The sequence below is a fragment of the Neopelma chrysocephalum genome, unplaced genomic scaffold (assembly GCF_003984885.1).
Source record: "Neopelma chrysocephalum unplaced genomic scaffold, ASM398488v2 Primary Assembly neopelma1_24, whole genome shotgun sequence".
NCBI classification, from domain to species: domain Eukaryota; kingdom Metazoa; phylum Chordata; class Aves; order Passeriformes; family Pipridae; genus Neopelma; species Neopelma chrysocephalum.
In genome coordinates, this window is record NW_020897693.1 from 42,049,742 (window position 1) to 42,072,361 (window position 22,620).

Consider the following 22,620-nt stretch of genomic DNA (forward strand, 5'->3'; position numbering starts at 1 on the left):
TGGGGCAGTGAAGCTGCAGAAGGCATCTCATGGAGAAGTGACTGCCAAAGAGCAAAGAAATTAAGTAGAAAATTGGCCTCATCCTCCCTTGTGACCTGCTGGCCACCACTCACCTCAGATCAACAGTGAGGAAGTGATTTGTAAACAACACATAGAAAGCATCTGTCCACTCCAAAATAAGGTGGAGTGGGCCATGGCTTAGGACACTTGCTGAGAGCTAAGTGGTTTGGAGAGCTCATTCAGCATCCATCTGTATTTTTAGGTGATAAAAGCTCTTAAAAAGCTAGCTCTTGCTCCCACTGAGCCTCAGGCACCCTTGGATGAAATCCATGCCCCAAAAGGTGCCATGAAGGCAGGTTCTGGTGAGCCTGTTAAGGTCCTGTGGTAGTGGCAGTTGTATGGACACTGTAAGTACAAATAGTGATAGCCTCTCCAGGTTGTTAATTCCTATATTTGCTGATACAGCAAACTCCTTTCTCAGGGTTTTGTTGAAGCTGTATCATCACTGACAGAGGAGGAATAAGATAGGACATAGTGCTGTGTTGTACTGTGGGTTCATGTCCAGCCCCTCAGGCTGCCTCCTTTCATTCATTAATGTGTGGTAACAGCATGGCCATAGCCGACTCTGCATCTCACTCCTGGCATGGTCATCCTCACTGTGTGATGGTACAGCCTCCTCTTCAACGAGTGATAGGACAGGACACAGCTGATCAATTCTATAGCAATCACCATTCACTTTTGAGCCTAATAATATTAATAATAATAATAATAATCTTCAGTGCTTAATGTCCACTAGTCTCAAATCCACAGTTTACAGAGGTGAAAACACATCTTTGTTTCAGATATGACAACTCTGAGTGGCTGATAGGGTAGCTGACTCTCTTGGGATCTCCCAGCAGATTGGTGGCAGAGGAAGAAGCAGTGCCCTGGACTCTCTTTTCACCGTTCCCCACAGGGTGGGCAAGATGCCTCACTTGCAGGAGTCACAGTACATCACCATCAAGTATTCTGAAAGCTTATCAACCTTTCAGCTCTTGCAGTGAACAGACCTTCAAAGGAGGGATGATATAGGCTGAAATTCAAACACCTGTAACATGCTTTCAGGAGTCTAAACTCCTATATTGATGACCTGTCTTTGACCAGCAAATGATTAATGAGATACCTCAGGCCTGGTAGATTCAATCCCACAGAAAGTTGACAGATTTTCTTGGTATAACGGACTGAATTAAAGTCCAGATCTGCACAACTTCTTCGAGTTCAACAGTATTCACGAGTGGTGCCATCAAAATCACAGACTATGCAATGTGAATAAAATTCTGTGCTACTGGTATAATTAAGATATTATCTTGTGGAAAGCTTTTTAAAGAGGTCAGGAACCTCCAGGTAATAGCAAAGACTGGACAAATCTCATGTCTTAGAGCTGACATTTTCTCATTAGTGCCTTCAGAGAAGTCTGATACAAAACCAGCTTCAGCCAACTGCAGACTGAATTTCCTAACACAGATTGTGGAAGACTTGGAAATACTCAGAACATTTTCCTAATGTGTTAATACAGTGGTTTCTAAGGCACTGGTTTGTGTTCATCTCTGAAAAACTAATGGTCTGTCTGTTGGGCACTCCACTATATGGAGAGAGTGACTGTAATAGTTATGCACTTTAGATTGGTAAGTACTGGCTTCAAAGAGTTTACTTTACTAAGAAAGCCATATTGCAAATCATATGTCTAAGTTTTATGGAACAGTCGGCTGACTAAGTAGCTGATACTTCTGTTGGTGTACGGTATCTATATAAACATTATCCTGCTGTTTGATATTACGTGGTTTATTCCTTGTATAATTTCAATGGCTCAGTTATTGCCAGAAATAAGAGCTACAATGATCACTTAAAAATGCCCTTGAGGAGATCAATAAATAATTCCCATACCTAGTGCACTTAAGTTCCTTTTCCAAATTGTATTCAGGTTCAACTTAAGGGAGATTAAGTTGATGACACATGTAGAGTAAAATGGAACGGAAGTGTGTCATGCCTTCCAAACCAGGAGTAAATTTAATTCTAATATAAATAAAATCGTATTTTTCAACTGATAAATTTTCATGCAGTTTCCATAAAACACAGAACACTAAAAAAGGCAATTACATCACATTTAACAGATCAAGGCATTTCACCATGCCAAATGCCCAATATAAAGTCCTCAATCACCACTCAGTCCATTTGTAACTCTCTGAAAGGTAAAAGAAAAGGCACAGGTTACCTGCCAGTCACAAATGTAACCAAATTGGTTGCAGGTTGCTGTCAGCACTGTCTTCGGGCTTTACACAGAAGTCTAGACCTGCACAGGTAGGCAAGCTTTTGCAGAAGTGCTGCTCACCATCACTCCCTGCTGAATCCTACAGCTGTAAGCAGCCCATGCTGTAGATGGTGCCCCATAAAGAGCAGGTAGAGCACCTGCAGCTTGACAAACCGAAGCAAGGGTTATACCAAACCCTCCCTGTGCTCCACTGACAGTAGTTTCCTTTGATAGTGGCTATGAAACAAGATTATGCATTGCTTCCAGAAGGAAAGGAAAATGTCCAGAGATGATCCAAGAGAATCTGCTCCATTGGTAAAGGTCCAGTTTAATAGTAGCATTTGTCAAGGAACAGATCTTAGTCTAAAAATGTTTCTAACCAATGAACTGATGAAATACCAGCTCCATTTAAAAGACACTTCAAAATTATAAAACGATTAATTTAAATAACAATTAGGAATCCACAATCTGCTGCTGTATTTATGTGTTTATAATGGTAATATGATTTACTAGTGGAAGTATTAAATTAACTTGCATAATTATTAATGACAGTTTTTGGCAGTGGCATCAGTTATTAACCTATGTTCATAGTATATTAATGGATGCTACGTCCTCACTTTGGGATAACATCCCAAATTCCCAGACTGCCGCTTCCTTGATCTGCTATATTGATTTAAAAATTACCCATAAGATGCCATTACACAAGCAGTGCAACACCTTTGTATCATGTTCACAAAAATACAATGCCCACAACCATTACAAGAACATATTTCTGTGGGTCTGCTTTAGCGAGGTCAGCTGCTTAGCCCTCCCTGCTGGAACAGCTTGTGCCAATTAAGCATTGACTTCTGACTTGTCAGGATGAGGCACAACTCCTTCTGCCAGGGGCAGGTGAACCTACAATTACTTGTAAATCAGCAGCCTCTGACTCATCAGTAACTTCACTGAAGATTTGTTATCTTCTTAATCAGTGAAATGGTAGGCATGCACAAATGGACTGCCATCCACAGAAGGAATTAATGTCTTCAGCTTAGCCAACTCCTTCTGCTTAAAAAAAAATAAAAAACCAAGTTATTGGAGTATGCATCTCAGGGTAGAAAGGACTGTTCTACTGCAGAGCCAGTTTAAAATCTGATGTTTCTTTTAAAAAATTAGACAATGCTTTTAATCTATAGATAACAGAACTCCCACTGATTCCTGCACTGCAAAATCTGTCCTGAGGCTCTTACTTTTAAATACTTCAAAATGCATTTTCAAGAGAGAGGATTTTTCCATTATATAGATTTATTACTGCATGAAAAATTCAAAACAAATACACAAGGTCCCAGAGCAGAGGGAAGATTCATCACTTGCCCAAGTAATGATCAGACTTGACAAAACATTTCAGAATTTATTGTGGTGAAAAACTCTGAATTGGGAAAGCAGTGGAATCTGTGATTGACAGTCTTCTCTAGCCAGTGTTTTACACAGATAGACAGAGAGTTTACAACAGCCCAATATGAGATGTCAGGTGCACGAGTGACAGCAGAATCCTATCATGGAAGTATTAGCAGGAACCTTTCCAATCTTACCTGCTTTTTAGTCACTAATCCACCTCTTCAGACTTAATATTTAGATGCCCAAACTATTTCAAATTTCTTATTTGACTGCTGCTTAAGAAATGTCCTCACCCTAAATAATTTTCTCATTTTGATTGAGAGGTGAGAACTTGTAACTTTTATTCCTACACCAGAAATAACTGTGCTAAATCCAAAAAACATCAGGATTTTGAAGTCTTTATGTCTTCAGTGATAAAATCAGAGGTGCCTGCTGTTTGAGGCAGAAAATCCAATCACTGCATTTCTGATTTAGGTGAGTGAATTCTGCTTAAATCCAGTCTTGGATGCTTAATGATTTGGTTCACTGTGCTAAGAGAGATCGGAGTGTCTGTGATGTGAAAACAACATGATGGAGACCTGGACTAGACTCTGTATGTGCCATCATCTATGACTACAGGCTGAGGGGTTGGATTTCAATTTAGATTTGAAAGCCTCAAAATCCTACTGCCAATTCTGAGAGTCACATTCCTCCAGTAACATGAAAGTGTATGTGGGAGAAGACAAGAATTGAATTTTGGTTTTGCTTTGTAAATTATGAACAATACTCTCACACAAGACTGCAATTCAGAGTATGACAGCTGTGTTACCAAAACTGGAAGGGCTTCCCTGTTTCAGCATACTGTTTGCATTTAAAAACAGTCACTGTCTAGACCAGACTTGCTCTCACAGCAGCAGTCACTACCACAAATGTCTTCATGTAGGACACGATGTGGCCCCGGCCATTTTGGGGCTACTGTAGTTCTCTCTCTGCTGTTCAGTTTTGGTAGTCACTATGTTGTATGAAGCATGGAGGAAAACATCTTCCCCATATTATAAAACAAACCCAGCCCTGTCTGTTTGCTAACAATTCCTTTGGACATCAGCACTTGGGAGAAATTAACCCAAGACTCCTCAAGCATGTCTAAATATCTCTAAAGGCTTGTAAAGGTACAAAGCCCTCACAAGACAAAATGTCTAACCAAAGGGAAATTTAAAGTCAGAGCTCTCTGAGATGCTCAACTGCTATTGCAGCAGCCTACATCAGACTGACCACAGCTGACTATCTGGCATTTCCTATTTAAAGACACGTGGTGACCTCCATAAAGATTTCAATTCATTTTGTAATCACAACCTCCCCTCAACTCCTGGGGGGACAATGAGACCTCTGCCAAGGAAAAAAGTCCTTTTGGCATTGTGTAGGCAAACACATCAACATCCACACAGTACAAGAAGTGATGTGGTGAGCATCAGGACCATGCTCAGCTCTCCTGCTGGAATAGAGATGCAGAGACTGTTCAACATGAGGCTCAGTCTCATTCTTCGGATCTATATTGGCTCACTCTCTACACTCTATCACCAGGATTTAGAACCTAGAAAAACCTCATGAAAATCCATTTCTTATTCTTTTACATCCCAGAGCCATGCAATTTTTATTTCTGTAATAAGTTCCTGCTGTGAAAGGCTATCTTAACAGTTAGGAAACCAAATCGGAAAACATCAGTTGCTCGAAAACCTACTCAAAGTTTAAGAAGTTCCAGACTGCTCCTGTACTTCATATTCCTGCCTAATATACACACATTGTGACTGTCCAGTGATGAGTGGAGTTCCTCAGGGGTCACTATTAGGACCAGCGCTGTTTAACATCTGTATTGGCAACACGGATAGTGGGATTGAGTGTATCCTCAGCAAGTTTGCCAGCAACACCAAGATGTGTCATGCAGTCAACACACTGGAGGGAACGGATGTCATCCAGAGGGACCTTGACAAGCTTGAGAGGTGGGCCCGTGCAAACCTTGTGAAGTTCAACAAGGTCCGGCACCCAGATCAGGGCAATACTGAGCGCAAATACAGGCTGAGCGGAGACTGGATTAAGAGCAGCCCTGAGGTGGAAGACTTGGGGATGTTGATGAACAAGAAACAGTGTGAGCTTGCAGCCCAGAAATCCAGCCATGTCCTGGGCTGCATGAATATAAGCATGACCATCATGTTGAGGAAGCTGATTCTTCCCTCTACCCCACTCTCATGAGACTCCATCTGCAGAATAGTGATCAACTCTGGGGTGCCCAATGTAAGGAGAATGTGAATCTCTTGGAGTGAGTCTAGAGGAGGGGCATGAAGATGATCAGAGGGCTGGATCACCTATTCTACAAAGACAGGCTGAGATAGTTGGGGTTGTTCCTGAGAGGGTTGGAGAAGGCTTCAGGGAGATGTTGTAGCACCTTCCAGTACCTGAATGGAGTCTACAAGAAATCTGGAGAAGGGCATTTTACAAGGGCATGTAGGAATAAGGATAAAGGGTAACAGATTTAAATGGAAAGAGCATAAATTTAGATTAGGTATTAAGAAGAAATTTTTTACTGTGAGGGTGGTGAGGCATTGGAATAGGTTGCCCAGAGAAGTTCTGGATGCCCCATTCCTGGAAGTGTTCAAGGCTAGGTTGGATGTGGCTTTGAGCAACCCGGTCTAGTGAAAGTGTCCTTGACTGTGGCAGAGGGGTGGAATTAGACGGTCTTCAAGGTCCCTTTTAACGTGATACATTCCATCATTCTATCATCCGTCCCAAAAGATCTGAATGTCCTTAGCTTTCCTACTTGCACTGAAGGGACCTTGCACACTTTCTGAAATCAAGCTGTACATCTAAGCTTATATAGTTGCCAAAAGGTTTCAGCCTTCCTGGAGTTGGTCATTTTTATTTTGGCATTTTTGTCAGTCCAAATAATTAGTTAATTAGATGCTCTATCTCTGAAGATAAAGGAAAAGATTTCACCTTAGAAACAGGATCATACAATTACTGCATGGAGATTAGAGTCTTCTGCAGTGATGTCATTGACTCTGGCTTTGCACTGACGTGATCATGCTTGATCTCAACTGTCAGCTCAGGACAAACTGTCACTGAGGTCAGGAGATGTGAAGACTTCACTGTGTACCTGTGTGCAAGCACACAACATGGTTCATGTATCCAGACTCAGCTCAAGTTTCATCCTCTAAATTTTGACTGAAGCAATATTTGACTGAGCCCTTCCATCACACAGAGAGCAGATGGCAGTACCGTGGACTCCTCACACAGTTCAGGAGATGGGTAGAGCAGAGACAGCAAATGTTGCTCACCAGCAGGCGAGGAGTTCATGTAGAACATCCTTTCTCTTCCTTGTACCATTTTAAAGAAGTACTTTCTGAAATGGTTTTTTCCTCAGACCTTACACAGTCTAAAACTGATACTGACTGCAGCTCTAACCCTTTCCTGTTTTGAAAGCCTGCCTTTCATTTTCAAACAAAGTCCTTTTTTTCTTTACAATGCCCCTGGAGAAACCTGCATGCTCACAGAGTATTTAAGGGTTGACAACAGCAGTTTCTTAGATTTTTAAGGGTCAACATCATTTGAACTAGCTTAATCTCATGGGTCCATGAAGCCAGGTTAGAAATGCTGCCCAAACAAGTATTCCATCCACCCTATCTTAGTCCTGGATGGAATCCAGAGACAAGGAGGAAAGCAGTTTGGGGGGAAAAAAGACACAGTTAATTAAAGGCCAGGTTCTGAGCATCTCTATCTCCTTCAGGTCACTAGAGCCATATTGAGGGAGCACACTCACTGAAAGTTCCTCCTTCCTTTTCTGTCAGCATCTAAGCTTAGTTGGCCTTAGGCCCTTCAGAGCCTCATGAGCTTTCCCTTCACTTATCAATGAGCAATTTTCTAGGCATGGGTTAAAGTGCAGGCAGCTGTTTGCATTAGGGGAGTTATTCCGGAAACATCAATATGCCAGACTGTCTGGAGGAACCTCAATCGGCTCCGTGACCATGTCTCCTGACAGTCCTCACCACGTCATCACATAGTCCCCACCATCCTACTTTCTTCTAACATGGGCTGGAGTCCCTTTCCTTGAAGAACCTCAGCAAGGTATACATACTGAACAAGTCAGCAGTATCTCAATGTGTTGCCAACAAACTGCATCTGGAATGAAGCTCAGGAAACCAAAAACTTAAATCCTCCATAGGCCCCACTTCGCAGAAAAAGATAAGGGTCACCCAGCAAAACTGAGAGAACCAGCATCCACAGCACAGCTGATGGTAGCCTTCCTGGACACCCACACATTCCTGCTGTAAATACACAACTATAACAGGGAGGTGTCTCCTAAAGTCTGGAAAACTGGTGTTCCTAACACTGCTCGAGGTTTTAGACTGCCTGCTAAGCTGTGTGTAATTCTACTCATTTTCTGCAGAGGGAATTAGCTTATTTCCACTCAGAGTAAATGCAACTCTCAGTTGCCAGTTATTATATATGAATTATGGAATTCACAACATTTAATAGATTTTGTACAAATCTATCTGCAGGAAACAGAGCTAATGATTTGCTGCTGGATCAACCTGTCAATATCAAAATGTCTAAAGAGACACTTAATACACTGCCAGTTGATGTAATATTTTTGGATTTCAGTAAAGCTTTTGATACTGTCTCTCACAGGATCCTTCTGGACAAATGTCCAGCACACAGCTGGATAAGCACATCATGTGATGGGTGAGCAATTGGCTCAGGGGTTGAGAACAGAAGGTAATAGCTAATGGGGAAACATCAGACTGGTGACTTGTCACTAGTGGGGTTCCGCCCCGTGCTCTTCAATATCTTCATAAATTACTTCAACGCAGGACTGGAAGGGACACTAAGCAAGTCTGCAGATGACAAAAACTCGGAGGAGCTGCTGACTCCCTCAAAGGCAGGGAGGCCCTGCAGAGAGACCTCGACAAATCACAGGACTGGGCAATCATCAAATAGTTGAAGTTCAACAAGGGGAACTACCAGATTCTGCACTTGGGATGGGGCAACCCTGGGTGTACGGACAGACTGGGGAATGAGATGCTGGAAAGCAGTGTCGTGGAAAGGGACCTGGGGGTCCTGGTCCATGGCAAGCTGAATGTGAGTCAGCAGTGCCCTGGCAGCCAGGAGGGCCAACTGTGTCCTGGGGGGCATCAGGCACAGCATCAGCAGCCGGTCATGGGAGGGGATTGTCCTGCTCTGCTCTGCACTGGTGTGGCCTCACCTTGAATATTGGGGCAGTTTTGGGTGCCACAATATAAGTAAGGTATTAAGCTATTGGAGAGTGTCCAAAGGAGGGCAACAAAGATGATGAAGGACCTTGAGGGGAAGCTGTATGAGGAGCAGCTGAGGTCAATTGATGTGTTCAGCCTGCAGAAGAGGAGACTGAGGAGAGACCTCATTGTAGTTAACAACTTCCTCATGAGGGGAAGAGGGGGGGCAGACATTGATCTGTTCTCTGTGGTGACCTGTGACAGAACTCGAGGGAATGGCCTGAAGTTGTGTCAGCAGAGGTTTAGGTAGGATTTTAGAAAGAGGTTCTTCACATAGAAGAAGGGTGGTTTGATGCGGGAATGGGCTCCTCAGGGAAGTGGTGACAGCACCAAGCCTGACAGAGTTCAAGAAGTGTTTGGATGATACACTCAGGCACATGGTGTGACTCTTGGGGATGGTCCTGTGCAGGGTCAGGAGTTGGACTCGATGGTCCTTGTGGGTCCCTTCCAATTCAGCATATTCTGTGATTCTGTAACTGTTCCTGAAAGTCCTCAGTTGTCCTCAAGAACAATAATAGCCTTTCAGGGAGTGATTCAGCTGCTCACAAACAGTTACCCAGTGCCATCCCATACAACCAAGTAGGGTTGCAAAACATTCAGGTGGGACTAATAAAGAGGACACGCAGAGGATCCCCTGCTTTTCCACAGCAGCAGCTGGAGCGCACATGTCAAAGAGCACTAGATGGCTTCATTTAGCAGGTAACTGAACTGTCAGTGTCTGTAGTTATTGGATAGACAGGAATTTTGTATGTACTGGCTTTAATCATCCAGCCCAAACCACAGTAGCTGTTTTAGAGTTGACCTAAACCTCCAGCAAGATTCAGTTGGATTGCTGAGAGAGCTTTTAAGAACAGTACCTAGCAGACTGCAGCCTTTTGTGGCTCACAAACCTCTGAGAGCAATGCCAGCATCTTTATGGAGTGCCTCATGGGGCAGACACCGTACCTTGTAAAGGTAAAAATCTTGCGGCTCCCAGGCTGCTGCTTTTTTGCTAAGGTCTTTCCAATGCTAAACTTTAATCACTTAGAAAGTGCAAAGTGCAAGTCTAGCATCAACCACTTCACAATAGCTTGTTTTGGCTTTTTAGTGCCCTCTTCTCTGAATACCATTTTAAAAGCAGTATCTATAACATCAATATTTAACCACTAGGCTTGTCCTTATCACAAGGATGAGGATTGCTGTACACGTGGGCTAAATCACAGTGCCTAGACAGCTGATAATAATGAAAGCATCTTTCAAGATGAGGCACTTGATTGCTACTCTAAAGCTTACTGGTGAAAGAAATGTGTAATCTATTTTTTCATTGTATTTGAAATGAAGTCACTTGCTTAAATATTAGTCATCTGGATATATATAGCTCATTTTTAAAACTGGGTTAGCACCTGGCAATCCAGCCTGAGTAAGCATCAGGCTATCCCAGTCACAGGCCCATTTGAATTCTTGTTCATCTTTCTGTAATGTGTGACAGACTTCTTTTTTTCTGACATGACTTCCTTCCCACTTCACAGGAGACAAATCCATGCACTCAAAGCAGCTGCTTGATGGCAGCCCAGGGAGGGAAAGCAGCCTGGCAGCAGTCCCCCCTTCCCACTGCAGCTGGACAGCAGGGCTGGTCCCTGTGCCAATGCTACTCTGCCACATCTTGTCTCCCTCAGGGCAACAGGGTGCCCCAGGTACAAGAAAACAGAGTGGCAAAGTATGTAATTTTCTGCCTGTGATACAAAGATCAAGGTAATTTTAAATATTACTGTCCATGACATTTTCCTGAACATTGAAAGAGATTTTTCCTGCTATAAAAAACATCCCTCTCTCCTTTCCCAGCTGTCTTTGTACTTTCTTTCCCAAGTGTTTCCCTGTTGGTTTTTCTCTGCCTTTGCCTTAATTTTCTGCAGTGTAGCACAAGTACAAATCATGCTCCTGGCAGAAAAGACACTGAAAAATTCTGCCTGTCCTCTGTCTGACTAAAAGCTGTGCAGAAGACTTCGTGTCTTCTGCACATCTGGAGACGGCACTGATAAAGACAAACAGCCCAATAATGATACCTAATGATTTATTTTTCCTTGGGGGAAGTGCTGAGGATACTAGATATACTTTGCAACGTTGCTCCCAGGAGAGTTTATATAAGGAGGGAGATGAATTAATAGGCAGCCTTATAGGGAGAGACAAATTTGTGAAAATGCATAAACATTAAGGAGATTTGCTGGAATACCAAATACCTGGGACCTAGTCCATGTATCTGCACCCAGTGAGCGCACATAGCACTGGTGAGGTCTGTCCCACTGCATAGAGACTGCTCTGGGGGACCACCAGCACAGCTATCACTCTCCAGAAATGATCTGTGCATCAGAGATCACAGGACCACTGATGTGGAAGGGAGCTGGCAGAGCTGAAGGCACCAAGTGTGCCAGACATGGGGATGCATGGCTGGAAATTAGGAGGAACTCAGATAAGGATGGGGAACATTGATTTTTATGAAGAGAAATAGATGAGTCTTAGCCTGTATGTGCATTAGTGGGAAAACCGCTCAATTGCCACTGACATGCCTCTGATTTTTGTAACAGTTGTAATTAATTTCCCTTGGAGTACCCAGACTGTCAAGCCGCATACCTGGCGTAAAAGGAATGCAACTGAAAGGTCAGCACAGTGCGAAGTCTCCGTAGGAAAGCATTTCCCAGGGCTAGGGGATTAGGAAACCATTTAAAACTAGGTAATCATATATAATACAATGATAGGAGGGAACTTGTCTGGCTTTCCTCCAAAAGCTAAGCATCATTCATTGATCAGAAAACAGATCTCCATCTCTACTGAGAACACTTCTTCCTCCATTTGCTAAGTGGAAAATGACAAACAAGCTAGCTGTGCCCTCTCCCACATCCTTTCTCCTTCTGTCTGTCCAGGCGTCCCCGTCGCTTTGCCCTCCTTCAGTGCACCACAACTGTACCAGTGGCTACTTACTCGGCACCGCCAGCAACCTCGGGGGCGGTGGAGGTGGAGGAGGCGGTGGTAACAGTGGAGGTGGCCTGCACTGGCAAATTTCCTGGCAGCTCTCTGCAACTTTCTCTGCTACAGGCTTGGAGCATGACTTCTGGGGCTCACCCTGAGTGATCTGTGAAGAAACAAGTCATTGCATGAGCAGCAGAACAATGACAACTGATTTTCCATGAATGTGTTTCTTAGACTCGAGTATCCGAGTGGCACCTCAGACCCGTAGTGAGAACTGAGCTCATGTTCCTCACTAAGGTGACTACTAGAGTGTCTATTCCCTATGTGGTTCCCATTTTTTATCTTTTATTTTTTTACTTAATACAAAGCTTCAAGACTCCTTTCCCCTCTGTCAAATTTGGTTGAAATTGGCCAGCTGGTTTTTGAGTTATTATGGTGTAAGGAGAAGGCAGGCAGTGGCAGACAATACGATTGCGTAAGCCTTCTTTCCTCAGGAAAGCCATCTAGCAGCATGCATTATTCACAGGGTCATTGCTGCAAGCCAAAGAGAGCTAATAAAAATTACAAGACAGTAAGGGTCAGGATTATGTTCATTTTCCTTATGGCAGAACTGAAAGCCAGAGGACATCTCTCCTCTGCTTTGCCAGCATCACTTTGAAGTTGAGAGAGCATTTCACAGGGTATTTCACAGGAGAGGGAACACATATTTTACTCATCTGTAGACCACAGCAATGACACGGTTAAAATGGAAATGCCACATTGTAACCTGCGTAATATGCAGTGTTGGCTAATAAAACTGAAGATGAGGCACTGCAGAACCCAAGTATGGGCATCGATTGGCCATGGACAATGATTTAGCCAGTACTGGTATATGATACATTCAATAGCTTGATCTAGTCATGACAAGGACCACTTATGAACAGCAAATTTGTCTTATCATCAGCAGTATTTACATAACTAATGATTTAAGGAATATTCATTAAAATTCCTAATATAATGCTACAAAATGGAGTCAGTCCCTAATGAAAAGGAAATTTGCTGAGCATCACAGAAGCTTCTGAGAGGTATTAACTTCAAAGGTCTCTAAGCCAGCTCTTTCTGAATGACTTATACTCAGATGGAAAATACTGGATACAATTTTAAGGAGACAAAGCAAAGTGTAAAAGATTAATAAGCATGTTATCTAACAAGCATTTTGAATGTAAGTATCAGGAGACCACCTGGGACAGACTTGTGTCTTGCTGAAGCTAAGGACAGTTACACTAGCATTCAACTACTGCCTTGTGCAGTTTGGTCTCAGACGGGTTATTTTCCTAATAGTTTTGGCCTAACATCATCCTCTGTAATCAGGGTTTTTCCACAACATGTCGGTCATTACAAAGAGGATGCCTCATGCCATGCTTTCTGATTTCTTCTAGGCATGCTGGTTCTGCCTCTCTGCCTATCCTCAGGGTCACCCGGGGTTGCCTTCTCCCTGCTTCTCTCTCCCATCCAAGCTCTGCTTCCCTTCCCTGCCAGCTCTGGGCACAGTCTGCCTCCTCTACCTTTTCAACTCTAGCCCCCAGGCTAGGCGCCTCTCCCACTCCCTGCAGCTGGGCACCAAGGGGGCTGCACTGCCTCTTGGCTGCAGGAAAGCTGTATACAGTCATTTTATATTTCTGGCCAAAAAGAGAGATGTGGCTAATTAAAACAACATCACTGCACAAAGGACATGTTCACATGCGTAGGAGGTTTCTAAATGCAGAAAGACGCATTACTCTGGCCTCGGGGAAATGGAGGTAGGGCTTTGTTGATTAAATGTTATAGGGAGGGAGGGAGGAAAGAATAGAAAAGTCTACGTGTAGCTGAGTCGGAAGGACGGCTCAGCACAGCATAAGGCAGAAGGCTCAGTTCTTTAAACAGCTTGTCAAAATCTATTACCAAACATAGGGAAAAACAAATTCAGCACAAGTGCTTTCCAAGTTTCCCCTTCACCATCAGGTAACAGTAAGAGGATGGTTAAAGACCATCTCAGACAGCTTCCAGGAACTTACACAAACTCTCTGAACGCCCTAATGAATCAAAGTGACTCGGCTGCATAATCCCTCATGACTGGTAATAAATCTGTCTGCTAAGCAGGTTTATTTATTTTTAAAGTAAGTGATCCCGGGCAGCAGAATATCCTCCATACTGCCTCAGCTCTTTCAATATTGCTCACATGTGGCGTTGGGGTGCTGGGCACGCTCCCAAGAAGAGCCCCATGAGAAAAGCTTCTACTCCATGCAGAGGCTGTGGCACACCTTGTTGAATGGGTGTGACAACGTTTACTGTGCTGATGGAAGGAGGTGGGGTAACATCTCTCCACTGGTCCCAGCAACTGATCAGGAAGCAACTATTAACTCCTAGCTATAACTACTGTCCCCTAACTAGATCCTTTGTTATTGAATCCTATGAGCTCACTACAGTCTCACATGAGCCAGTGTGATGGAGAAGATAGACACAGGGCAGAATAACATTGAGCAGACTTGGAGCCAGCTTTGTTTGCAAACCAGAAGCAGCTTTGTGTATGTAAGTCTGAAGACAGTACTGGTATTGCAAAGCTACATTGACTTATTGCTCTAACCTAATATGAACACGAACCAAAAGCTTGCTCTGTCTTTTTTTTAGAGCTATTGACTGCTTTTAAATCCCTGGAGTCTCTCCTACCTTAGCCTAGTAATAGAGTGTCCTCAGAAACCACTGGATAATTTTCTCAATTACTCTGCAGACAATATTAACCCTATACACGACCAGCCACTCCTTGCTCCTGTCTACTTTGAAAATATTACTTTTTGGGGAAAAAAAAAAGTTACTTTGTCTCTCAATATCTGAGCAAAATTCCATATGATCATTTTTAAAGAATCGTGAAAGAACTGACATTTAAAAGCAGAGGCTTTATCACCTATTTGTTTCCCTTCTCTTGTCACTGAGTAAAATGTCTGGTTGTTAGAAGATACCTGTAGGAACACAGATATTACCTTGCCAGGGGTTTCTCTTAGATGGTTAGTTTTCAATAACATAGATACTGTAAGTTGGCTGAAATCTGACAGGAAAAGGAAAGACCCAAATAGAGGTTGAAGGCCTCGAAGAGAAAAGAAATAGCCAAGGACTGCTGCAAGAAGACAGAATAGCAACAGTAACATAAAACAGTAGATAACAGTAGCAAAATAGAATTAGGAAAAAAAGAAAGACATTTGGATCCTTTTCAAGGAAAAAATAATCCCCCTGTTGATGTCTATTAGTCTTCTTATGAAAGAAATGAAGGTTGTCACTTGTGTCTCCTAAAGGTAAGCAGAACAAATCACTAGAAAATATGCTTTAGGGAACAATCTTGCTCTGGCAAAAGGTGATAAAATTATACTTCATGTTTCTTTCTTACTGTCTGCAATTCAAGGTAAGTTGCCTTTACAGCATGTGGCAGGAGAAAAAAGGCATGTTGAAAGAGCCTAATCTTTTTCTGGCCAGGTTTGTAATTGAGTCTGGCTTCAAACTTTACTGCTTGCTTGTTCTGCTGGACACTTTCATGGTCCCAGAATGGCTTTGGAAGCCGTTTGGAGGTTCATGTGTAACTAGAAACCCAACAGGCTGCCAGGCTGTTTGTAGCACAGAGGTTGCCTTGGCAAGGGTTCACCTCTGGAAATGGACCCCACAGAGCTTGCTCCCTAGCTGTTACCTCTGCATCTTCCAGCCATTCGTCTGGGTGCTGGAGAAGCCATGAACACGTCTTCTTGGCCTGTCTTAAACTTGGTTGTTTGTTTGGCACGAGGCTTTCTTAAAACACACTCAGGAGCTGGCCAGTCTAGACATATGTTGCCTGGACTTCAAGCTGATGCATTTTTTTTTCTCTGCTCTGAAAATATGTAGACTTGACTTTATGGATTTTTGCATTTCATGCAAACATGTTTTGCAAAAAGGACAAATGTTTTAAAATATTTATGAAAATGAAAATCTGATCCACAAATGTCCAGGAAAAAACAAACAGAAAGTGGTAACTGGTGGTTTCCTTTTGCAGTCTCTGTTGAAGTTTGTACCTGTAGCATATTTCTCATTAATCCAAAATTTCCTTTAGAAAGAGTGGTCCTAGTCCTGCTTTACATAAAGTGGAGGAATAAATCTGCATGTGGCCAGAGCTCTTTAGTATTTCAGAGTCCCATGTGATTGCAGCAGTTCACGAGCATGTTCTACAGAGTGGGATAGGAAAACAGGATTAATACACTCCCTGGAGGGTGGCCCTCTTGCAACTTTTTTAATCAGGTAAAAGGAGGAAAGCTTTAAAAGATTGAAAAGGCACAGGGACCTCTAAAAGCCTCCTGATGTGGCAAGAGCTTTGTCTCTTGGAAGCAGTCTACAGAGATGAGATCTCAACACCACTGCATAAATCCCAGGACAGCTCTGTGTAATTCACATCAGAGTTAATCCAGACCCATGTTTATGAAACCAGAAAAAATGTGACCCTGCTATTTATCATGACCCTTACTGCTCTGTTTTTTAAATTATGTCAAAAGCATCAGACAGAATCATCCCATCCTTCTTGTCACAGAGCTGGCTATGAGGCTAATGAGAAAAAATTGTGGGTTTTGTTTTGGTTTTGCTTTGAATAAAATAAATGCTTCTCCTTTGATTAGCATCTGACTGATTCTCTTAAGTGTCACAAGGCAGGGCCTAGGGAGAGAATGCAAAGAGGTGGGAGGGAAGGCAATGCCACACATAAGTCATTGCACAGACGAATGGGTGAAAAGGGGCTGGGAGAAGAGACGTGAGAAAACATGACGGCTGCTATAGATGGAGCAGGGGCAGGGGAGTGACACGACGCGACATTACAGAATTAGTCAAGGAGAACACGGTTTGTGAGACTCTGAAGATAAACAGCAAGGATTATGACTCAATATGGGGAAGGGAGTCATGGGAGGGGTTCAAAGATGAAGGAGTTTCAGTCACAGGAAGGACGGAAGGCTGGCATGCAGGTGAGCACTCCACACCTGCCCTTCCCATTGGTACCTGCTGATGGGAGCCCTAGATTAAGCCTAGTTTTGGAAGAACTGGACAAAAGCTTGAGCAGCTTTATTGCTTGTTCTTTGACAGAACAGCAAGCAATAGCACAAGTATAGTTGATGAATGGGACAACAAAACTTCCAAATTACAGCAAGGAAAGCCTGTGCTCCTTGGCTTTTGCATTTCTCAGAGCCTGTTTCAATTTTTATAAACATAATTATTCTTGAAAGATTGTCTTAAGATTATCTGAGTAGTTTGCCAGAAAGATGTTTATGCAAGTTTTTTTTTCCATTTGATTGACTCACTGATTACAGGAGAGAGATCGCACAAGGCATCTCTTTTCACTCAACTGTGCTTCCCTGAAAAATGCAGTTATAGTTTTAACTTAAGCTCAGCTACCTGAATACTTGAGCAGGACAGCAGGAAGGTAGCACTGGCAGGGATTTTTATGACAGGGGAATTGGGTTGTTTTTGTTGTATTTCTGTTCATTTTAATCCGTAAGGAGCACAAATCCTCTTTGTCATTCATGGCAAGAGACAAGATGCTAAAACAAACAACATCTCTCTTTAATCTCTTGGGAGTCACTAAGTTTAGATCAGGGAGTAAAAGATGTGGAGTCTCCACTATGTTTTCTCCAAGAAAGAAACTGTAACTGGTCAGTTCTTGAACGGCACGTGGCTGGCTCATCAATCACTTCTCTGAAGACATATATGATAAATAAACTTTAAAATATCGAAGTGACGCATTTGAATTGAGCTTTGCTGCTGTTCTGAGTCTCCAAACTGGATGGGCGCTCTCCCTCACTATATACCAGTTTCTCCCAGTCTCTCTTGCTGGTCACCTCACATTACAATCAAGGTCACACAACACCACCGCGTCGGAGTTGGCAAAAGCTGATTCAGCCCTTAACCCACAGAATCTTCAATTCGCAATCAACACCGAAAACCCACGGCAAGGCATGACCGCCGGGGCTCCGCTCCGCCACTGCCTCTTTCCGTGCATCTTGCCACCTACAGCAAAATGCGCTTTCCATCCCTCCGGCCGCCAGCGCGCCGAAGAAAGTCAACTCCATCCTGCTCGGACCGACCGCTCTCGGACCGAGTTCGGCGCTTCGGGGCTGTCCCCGGCCGCCCGTCCCGCACACTCGCCGTCCCGCAGCGCCCAGCGAGGGGGGCCCGCGCCTCTGAGAGCAACAGCTCACCCCGATCGGGGGCCGCCTGCGCGACCACCGCCCCGCCACGGCCTCTTCCCGCAGTGCCGGGGGTGCCGGAGTGGCTCTGCCCGCGCCCCCGCTCTGCCCCCGCCCCGGCCCCGGCCCGCCGCCCCCCGAGCCCCGCAGCTGTGAGCGGGCTAGGGCGACCCTACCTGGAGGGACCCCCAGAGCGGGTGGAGGGCACAGTGCAGCAGCAGGGAGGGCCAGCAGCAGCGGAGCAGCCCCAGCAGCTGCCGGAGCAGCATCCCTCCTGGGCGGGTGGGCGGGGGCGCGGGCTCCGGGCGACCTGGGGAGGGAGCAGAGCGAGCCGGCGGCAGAGGCGTTGGCTCGCACCCATGCCCGGAGCGCGACTGTCCCAACTTTAATTCTGGAGGGGAGGGAGGGAAGGCGGGAGGGAAGGAGGGGGGGAGGGAGGCAGGGAGATGGGCGGGTGGGGAGGGGAAAGAGTGGTCGGGAAAACCCAGAGCCGTTCAAGTCCCAGCTCCCTCAGCAGGGAGACGCGCCTCCACCCCCGCCCTGCCCACCTCCCTCCCCGCCGGCTCCCCCTCCACGGGATGCTCCGGCCGTAGCCGCCGGCAGCCTGCCCGTGCCGGGAGCTCCCCGGCCGGCGCTCACCGCTGAGCCCAGGGCTCCCTCACACCCGAGGGGGTGAGCAGGCGGCGGAAAAAGTTTGGAGCCGGGCGCAGGGGAAAAGGGGCAGGGCCGGGGCCGGAGCCTGAGAGGCGAGGGGAGCGGCGCGGCCGCGCAGCCCGGGGATTGCATCTCCCCCCTGTCCGCCGGCGCCGCCGCTGCTGCTGCAGTGATTTTTCAAGCCCATCAAGGCAGCCCCTTCCGCGCACGGCTCCCCTCGTCTCTCCCTCCCCGCCTGGGCTCCTCCCGGCGGCTGCCCTCCGCTCAGCCCCGGCGGGGGCGGCCCCCGGGAAGCTCGGGCACCTCCGGCAGCCGGGAAGCGCCGCACCCGCCCACCGCGCCCTCCCCGCAGCCGAGAGCGGGACCGAGCCAAGGGGGAAGCGCGGGATCAGCCGGCACCCCCGTCCTGGAGGAGCCTCATCCAGAATTGCGGCCAGGTGGTTTTGGGGTTGGTGGTTGTTAGTGTTCCCCCCTTCGCTCACGAGTGATACAAGGGCTTGTCCTCCGACAGGCGGGAGCTGGGGCTGGGTCAGCCCGGTGTCTCTGGGAATAGGGAAGACGCTTCATGGCATTTATGTTTCTGTGTTTCTGTGTTCGGAGAAAGCACGCGGAAATGTGTAACAGTGCTTGCGGGGAAGTGGAGAGACCACCTTCCCCTTCTCCTCCCCCCCAATATGAAGACACTGCAACCCGGCTTCCCTACAAGAAGGAAACAGTAGAAATCAAGGATGAAGATGGTTTTGCTTTCAGTGAAGCAGTAAATGAGCAAAACAACTGCTGTGTGAATGGTGGCCGTTGCTGGAAGTTGGGCTTTGTGGGTATCAGGATGACCATCAAACGTCTGTTGTTGGGTCAATGGCACATGGGTCCTGTTTTCAATGTTTCAAATGCAGTAAGCACATGGGTTTGAACAAAATATTGGACACAGGGTTTATATTTCATATCCTGAGATGAATAGGTTTGAGGATACTGAATTTAGTTTTTCTTTGTATTTCTTGCACCCACTGAGTCAAGTTTAATAATCAGTTTCATAAAAATCTGCTCAGAGAAGCGGGAATGGAAATACATTAACTTCTCAGCTGATACACAGCTAAAATTTTCTTTTCATACCACTGTTACACCACCATCTCCATTCATTTCAGCCCCAACAGGTGCTGGTTTAAATGTCAGGACTATAAGGCCCAGCAGCATCTTACAAATGAGAACAGCATACTGGAATGTAACGGTGTTACACCTGAGTTGAGGTAGACTCATTGAACCTGGACATTTATTGTAAATCCCTGCCTTGTGGTTTTGTAAGGGCAGAATACAGAGAGGTAGAGACATTGTGACATCGGGTATAGGCAGTAATTGTACAGCAAATATATTTTCTGTAATGAAGCTGAAAAAGATGGTGTCCTTTTCTGTAAGCCTACTGTGTAATACACAGGGCTTAATATACTGTGCTCATTCAATTATAGTTTTAGTGAGGTGGAGTCACAAGAGACAGCAAAGCTTTTCAGGCTTTCTGGTGATTTCCTGAAGGTATTTCAGCACTTGGTCACAGTACAGAACATAATAAATTGCACCATCTGTATACATAGTTCTTGGTTCTTGACAGAATGAGAGATAAGGCTTTAGGCATTGTGCGCCAAAAAAATACAACACAGATTTATTTTCTTTCAGTATTTACAAAGCTTTAATGTCTGAAGAACTGTGGATTTGCCTGCCATTAGCAATTGTCCAAGTAGCTATTTGTCCATCTCAAAGCACTGTTTCTGTGGTTCCAAGACAACCCAGGGAACTGAGTAGACAGAGCCAAACTCAACCCGGTCGCATGGAAGCAAGTGCAATCAGGGATATTGTTCTGACACAAAAAAGAGCAGAGTTTACCCCAGGTAATCAGTATCCTTTCTGTTTCACTCTGGCAATTGACAGTTCCCTTGTGAAAATGATTGGTCTGCAGATATATTAAATCCATCCTTTGGACCCAGTCATGTGGTCCACACACAGGCATATTTCCCATTAGTCTGAATGGCTAAAGAGAGGGCTGAATATGTGCCCTCTTCTTGTCCACATGACACCAGTGCTTTTAATTAATTACATTGGCTTCTCTTCTGTAGTTTCTATGGAGAGAAAATAGAGTCCAGGAATTTTTCCCACTTACAAGGAAGATAAATGATGTAATGCTTGCAAGACTGTAGGCCCTGAATCAATGACAGGCTTGAAATATGTTTTGCTTAATAACGCGTTAAGTATTTTGTAGCACCAGGACTGGTGTGTGCAAGAACAGGATGATTTGTTTGTAGCAGTCACACTACTGAAGTGTTGAGCAGGATAATGGCTAGGGCTACCATCCCTGAACCAGAACCAGGATTTCCTGGACTGTAGTACCGCTACCAGCCACAACTTCCCTGCCACCTTGGGCATATTTTTAAAATTACCTACACCAGGTTCCCTGCCTGTCAAAACCAGCATGACCAGATCTAGCTACCTGAAATTTGTATTGTGTTTGGTGGGAAAAGCAGTAACGGGATCCTGTCCTCCAAAATGTGTTTAGCACATCACAGAAATCATGATCAATATCAGTTCCTTTGCTGGTGTGATCAACAAAGGTCCATGCTCTGGCTCAGTGCTCTGGAGATGAAAAGTGTGTTATAAGTAAGCATTACAGCTCAAAATAATAACTTCAGCTATTTTAAAAGGTTTTTTTAATTTGTTTTCAGAAAAAGACTGCACAAATAGCATTATTCAAGCAGTTTTTTGGAAGCTTTAAGTTGAATATTAACACTCAATAGAATGATGACCATTACTTTTTCCTTTTCATCTTTGGTTTGATTACCAAAGGAGTATTTATGTTGTTTACTTTGTGGCTTTTTTCCAAAACAATTGCTGATAATTGAAAAAATTGTTATTAACACTCTGGTGCAACAGCTACTCAGGAAACATTAGTAAGGACTGCAGCACTGATTACCTGTACAAACAAGTATTACTGTACTCCTTTAATCTAAGTAGCCATAATGGTTATAATAGACTTTAGGAGGCTATTTATTTTGTTGGTATTGATGGAGTTTACAGCATGAATTCAAGTGTTCAGAGGGCACAGGAGTAGGTTCCCTTCGAGGTTGACTTGTCAAAACTTCATTAAAATCAACAGATATTTCCCAGTCTGACCTAAGGCAAGCTTTGTCCCTGTGTCTTCTGAAACATCACAGTGGAGTTTTAGCTGGAGCTAGTGGCAGAGGAAGTGAAGGCGACCTCTTCTCAGGCTCTGTGGTCAGTCAGGCCTAGGAAGAATCCACTTAAGCTTTTTTTGCTAATGACATTTCTGGATGTGAGTCAATGAACTAAAGAAGAGTGTCCAACCTGGTGAAATGCTAGCCAAAACATAAACAGAAAATATTTCAGCACTGAATTTTCAAAGCCTTCTGCAGCCTGAAAGCATGGTCTGTCTCAGATTAATTTTTGGGTTTCAGTCTAGAAAACCATCAGCAAGCAGGTAAATGTACAGCATCACTTTGGCTTGCACTGAAAATATTTTTGTTGCTATTTTTAAAATATATTTTTATTGCTCCATAGATCTAAAGCAGTGCTTTCAACATGTGGAAAGCAAATTTATTGTTTTTGGATTGAAAGTCTCTGCCAGAAATCCACACCGAATTGGGAAGTTTTTAGAAGATCAGAAATTAATAAAGGTCACAGTGTCCGAAACAGTGGAGGAATTTGCATTTCTCCAAACACCGTCATCAGTTCCCAGGGAGGGGATAGGATTCTTCTTGATGATCCCAATTATTTGATAAAACTGAAGACCATGCAAAGAATAGATTCGATTTTTGGAAGATTTGATCATTTAAAATTTGATTCCTAACTTTGAGCATATTTAGAATAAATAGTTGTA

The 22,620-nt window shown here is 44.4% G+C and overlaps 1 protein-coding gene across 3 annotated transcripts in view; it reads right to left on the reverse strand.

The window, feature by feature from the left end:
• The window catches only part of PRIMA1 (proline rich membrane anchor 1), a 55,604-nt gene extending 36,638 nt beyond the window's left edge, over positions 1-18,966 (reverse strand). For 2 of the 3 annotated variants that reach the window (XM_027673872.1, XM_027673878.1), the window contains exons 1-2: positions 18,266-18,497; positions 11,902-12,052 (exon numbers count right to left, since the gene is read on the reverse strand). In XM_027673872.1, the coding sequence (XP_027529673.1) occupies positions 11,902-12,052; positions 18,266-18,358 (244 nt within the window). In that variant the 5' untranslated portion in view covers positions 18,359-18,497. Of the gene's footprint in view, positions 1-11,901; positions 12,053-18,265; positions 18,498-18,728 lie in introns of those variants that run through there. The other variant, XM_027673873.1, reaches the window with a different exon arrangement.
• Between the last annotated feature and the right edge of the window lie 3,654 nt (positions 18,967-22,620).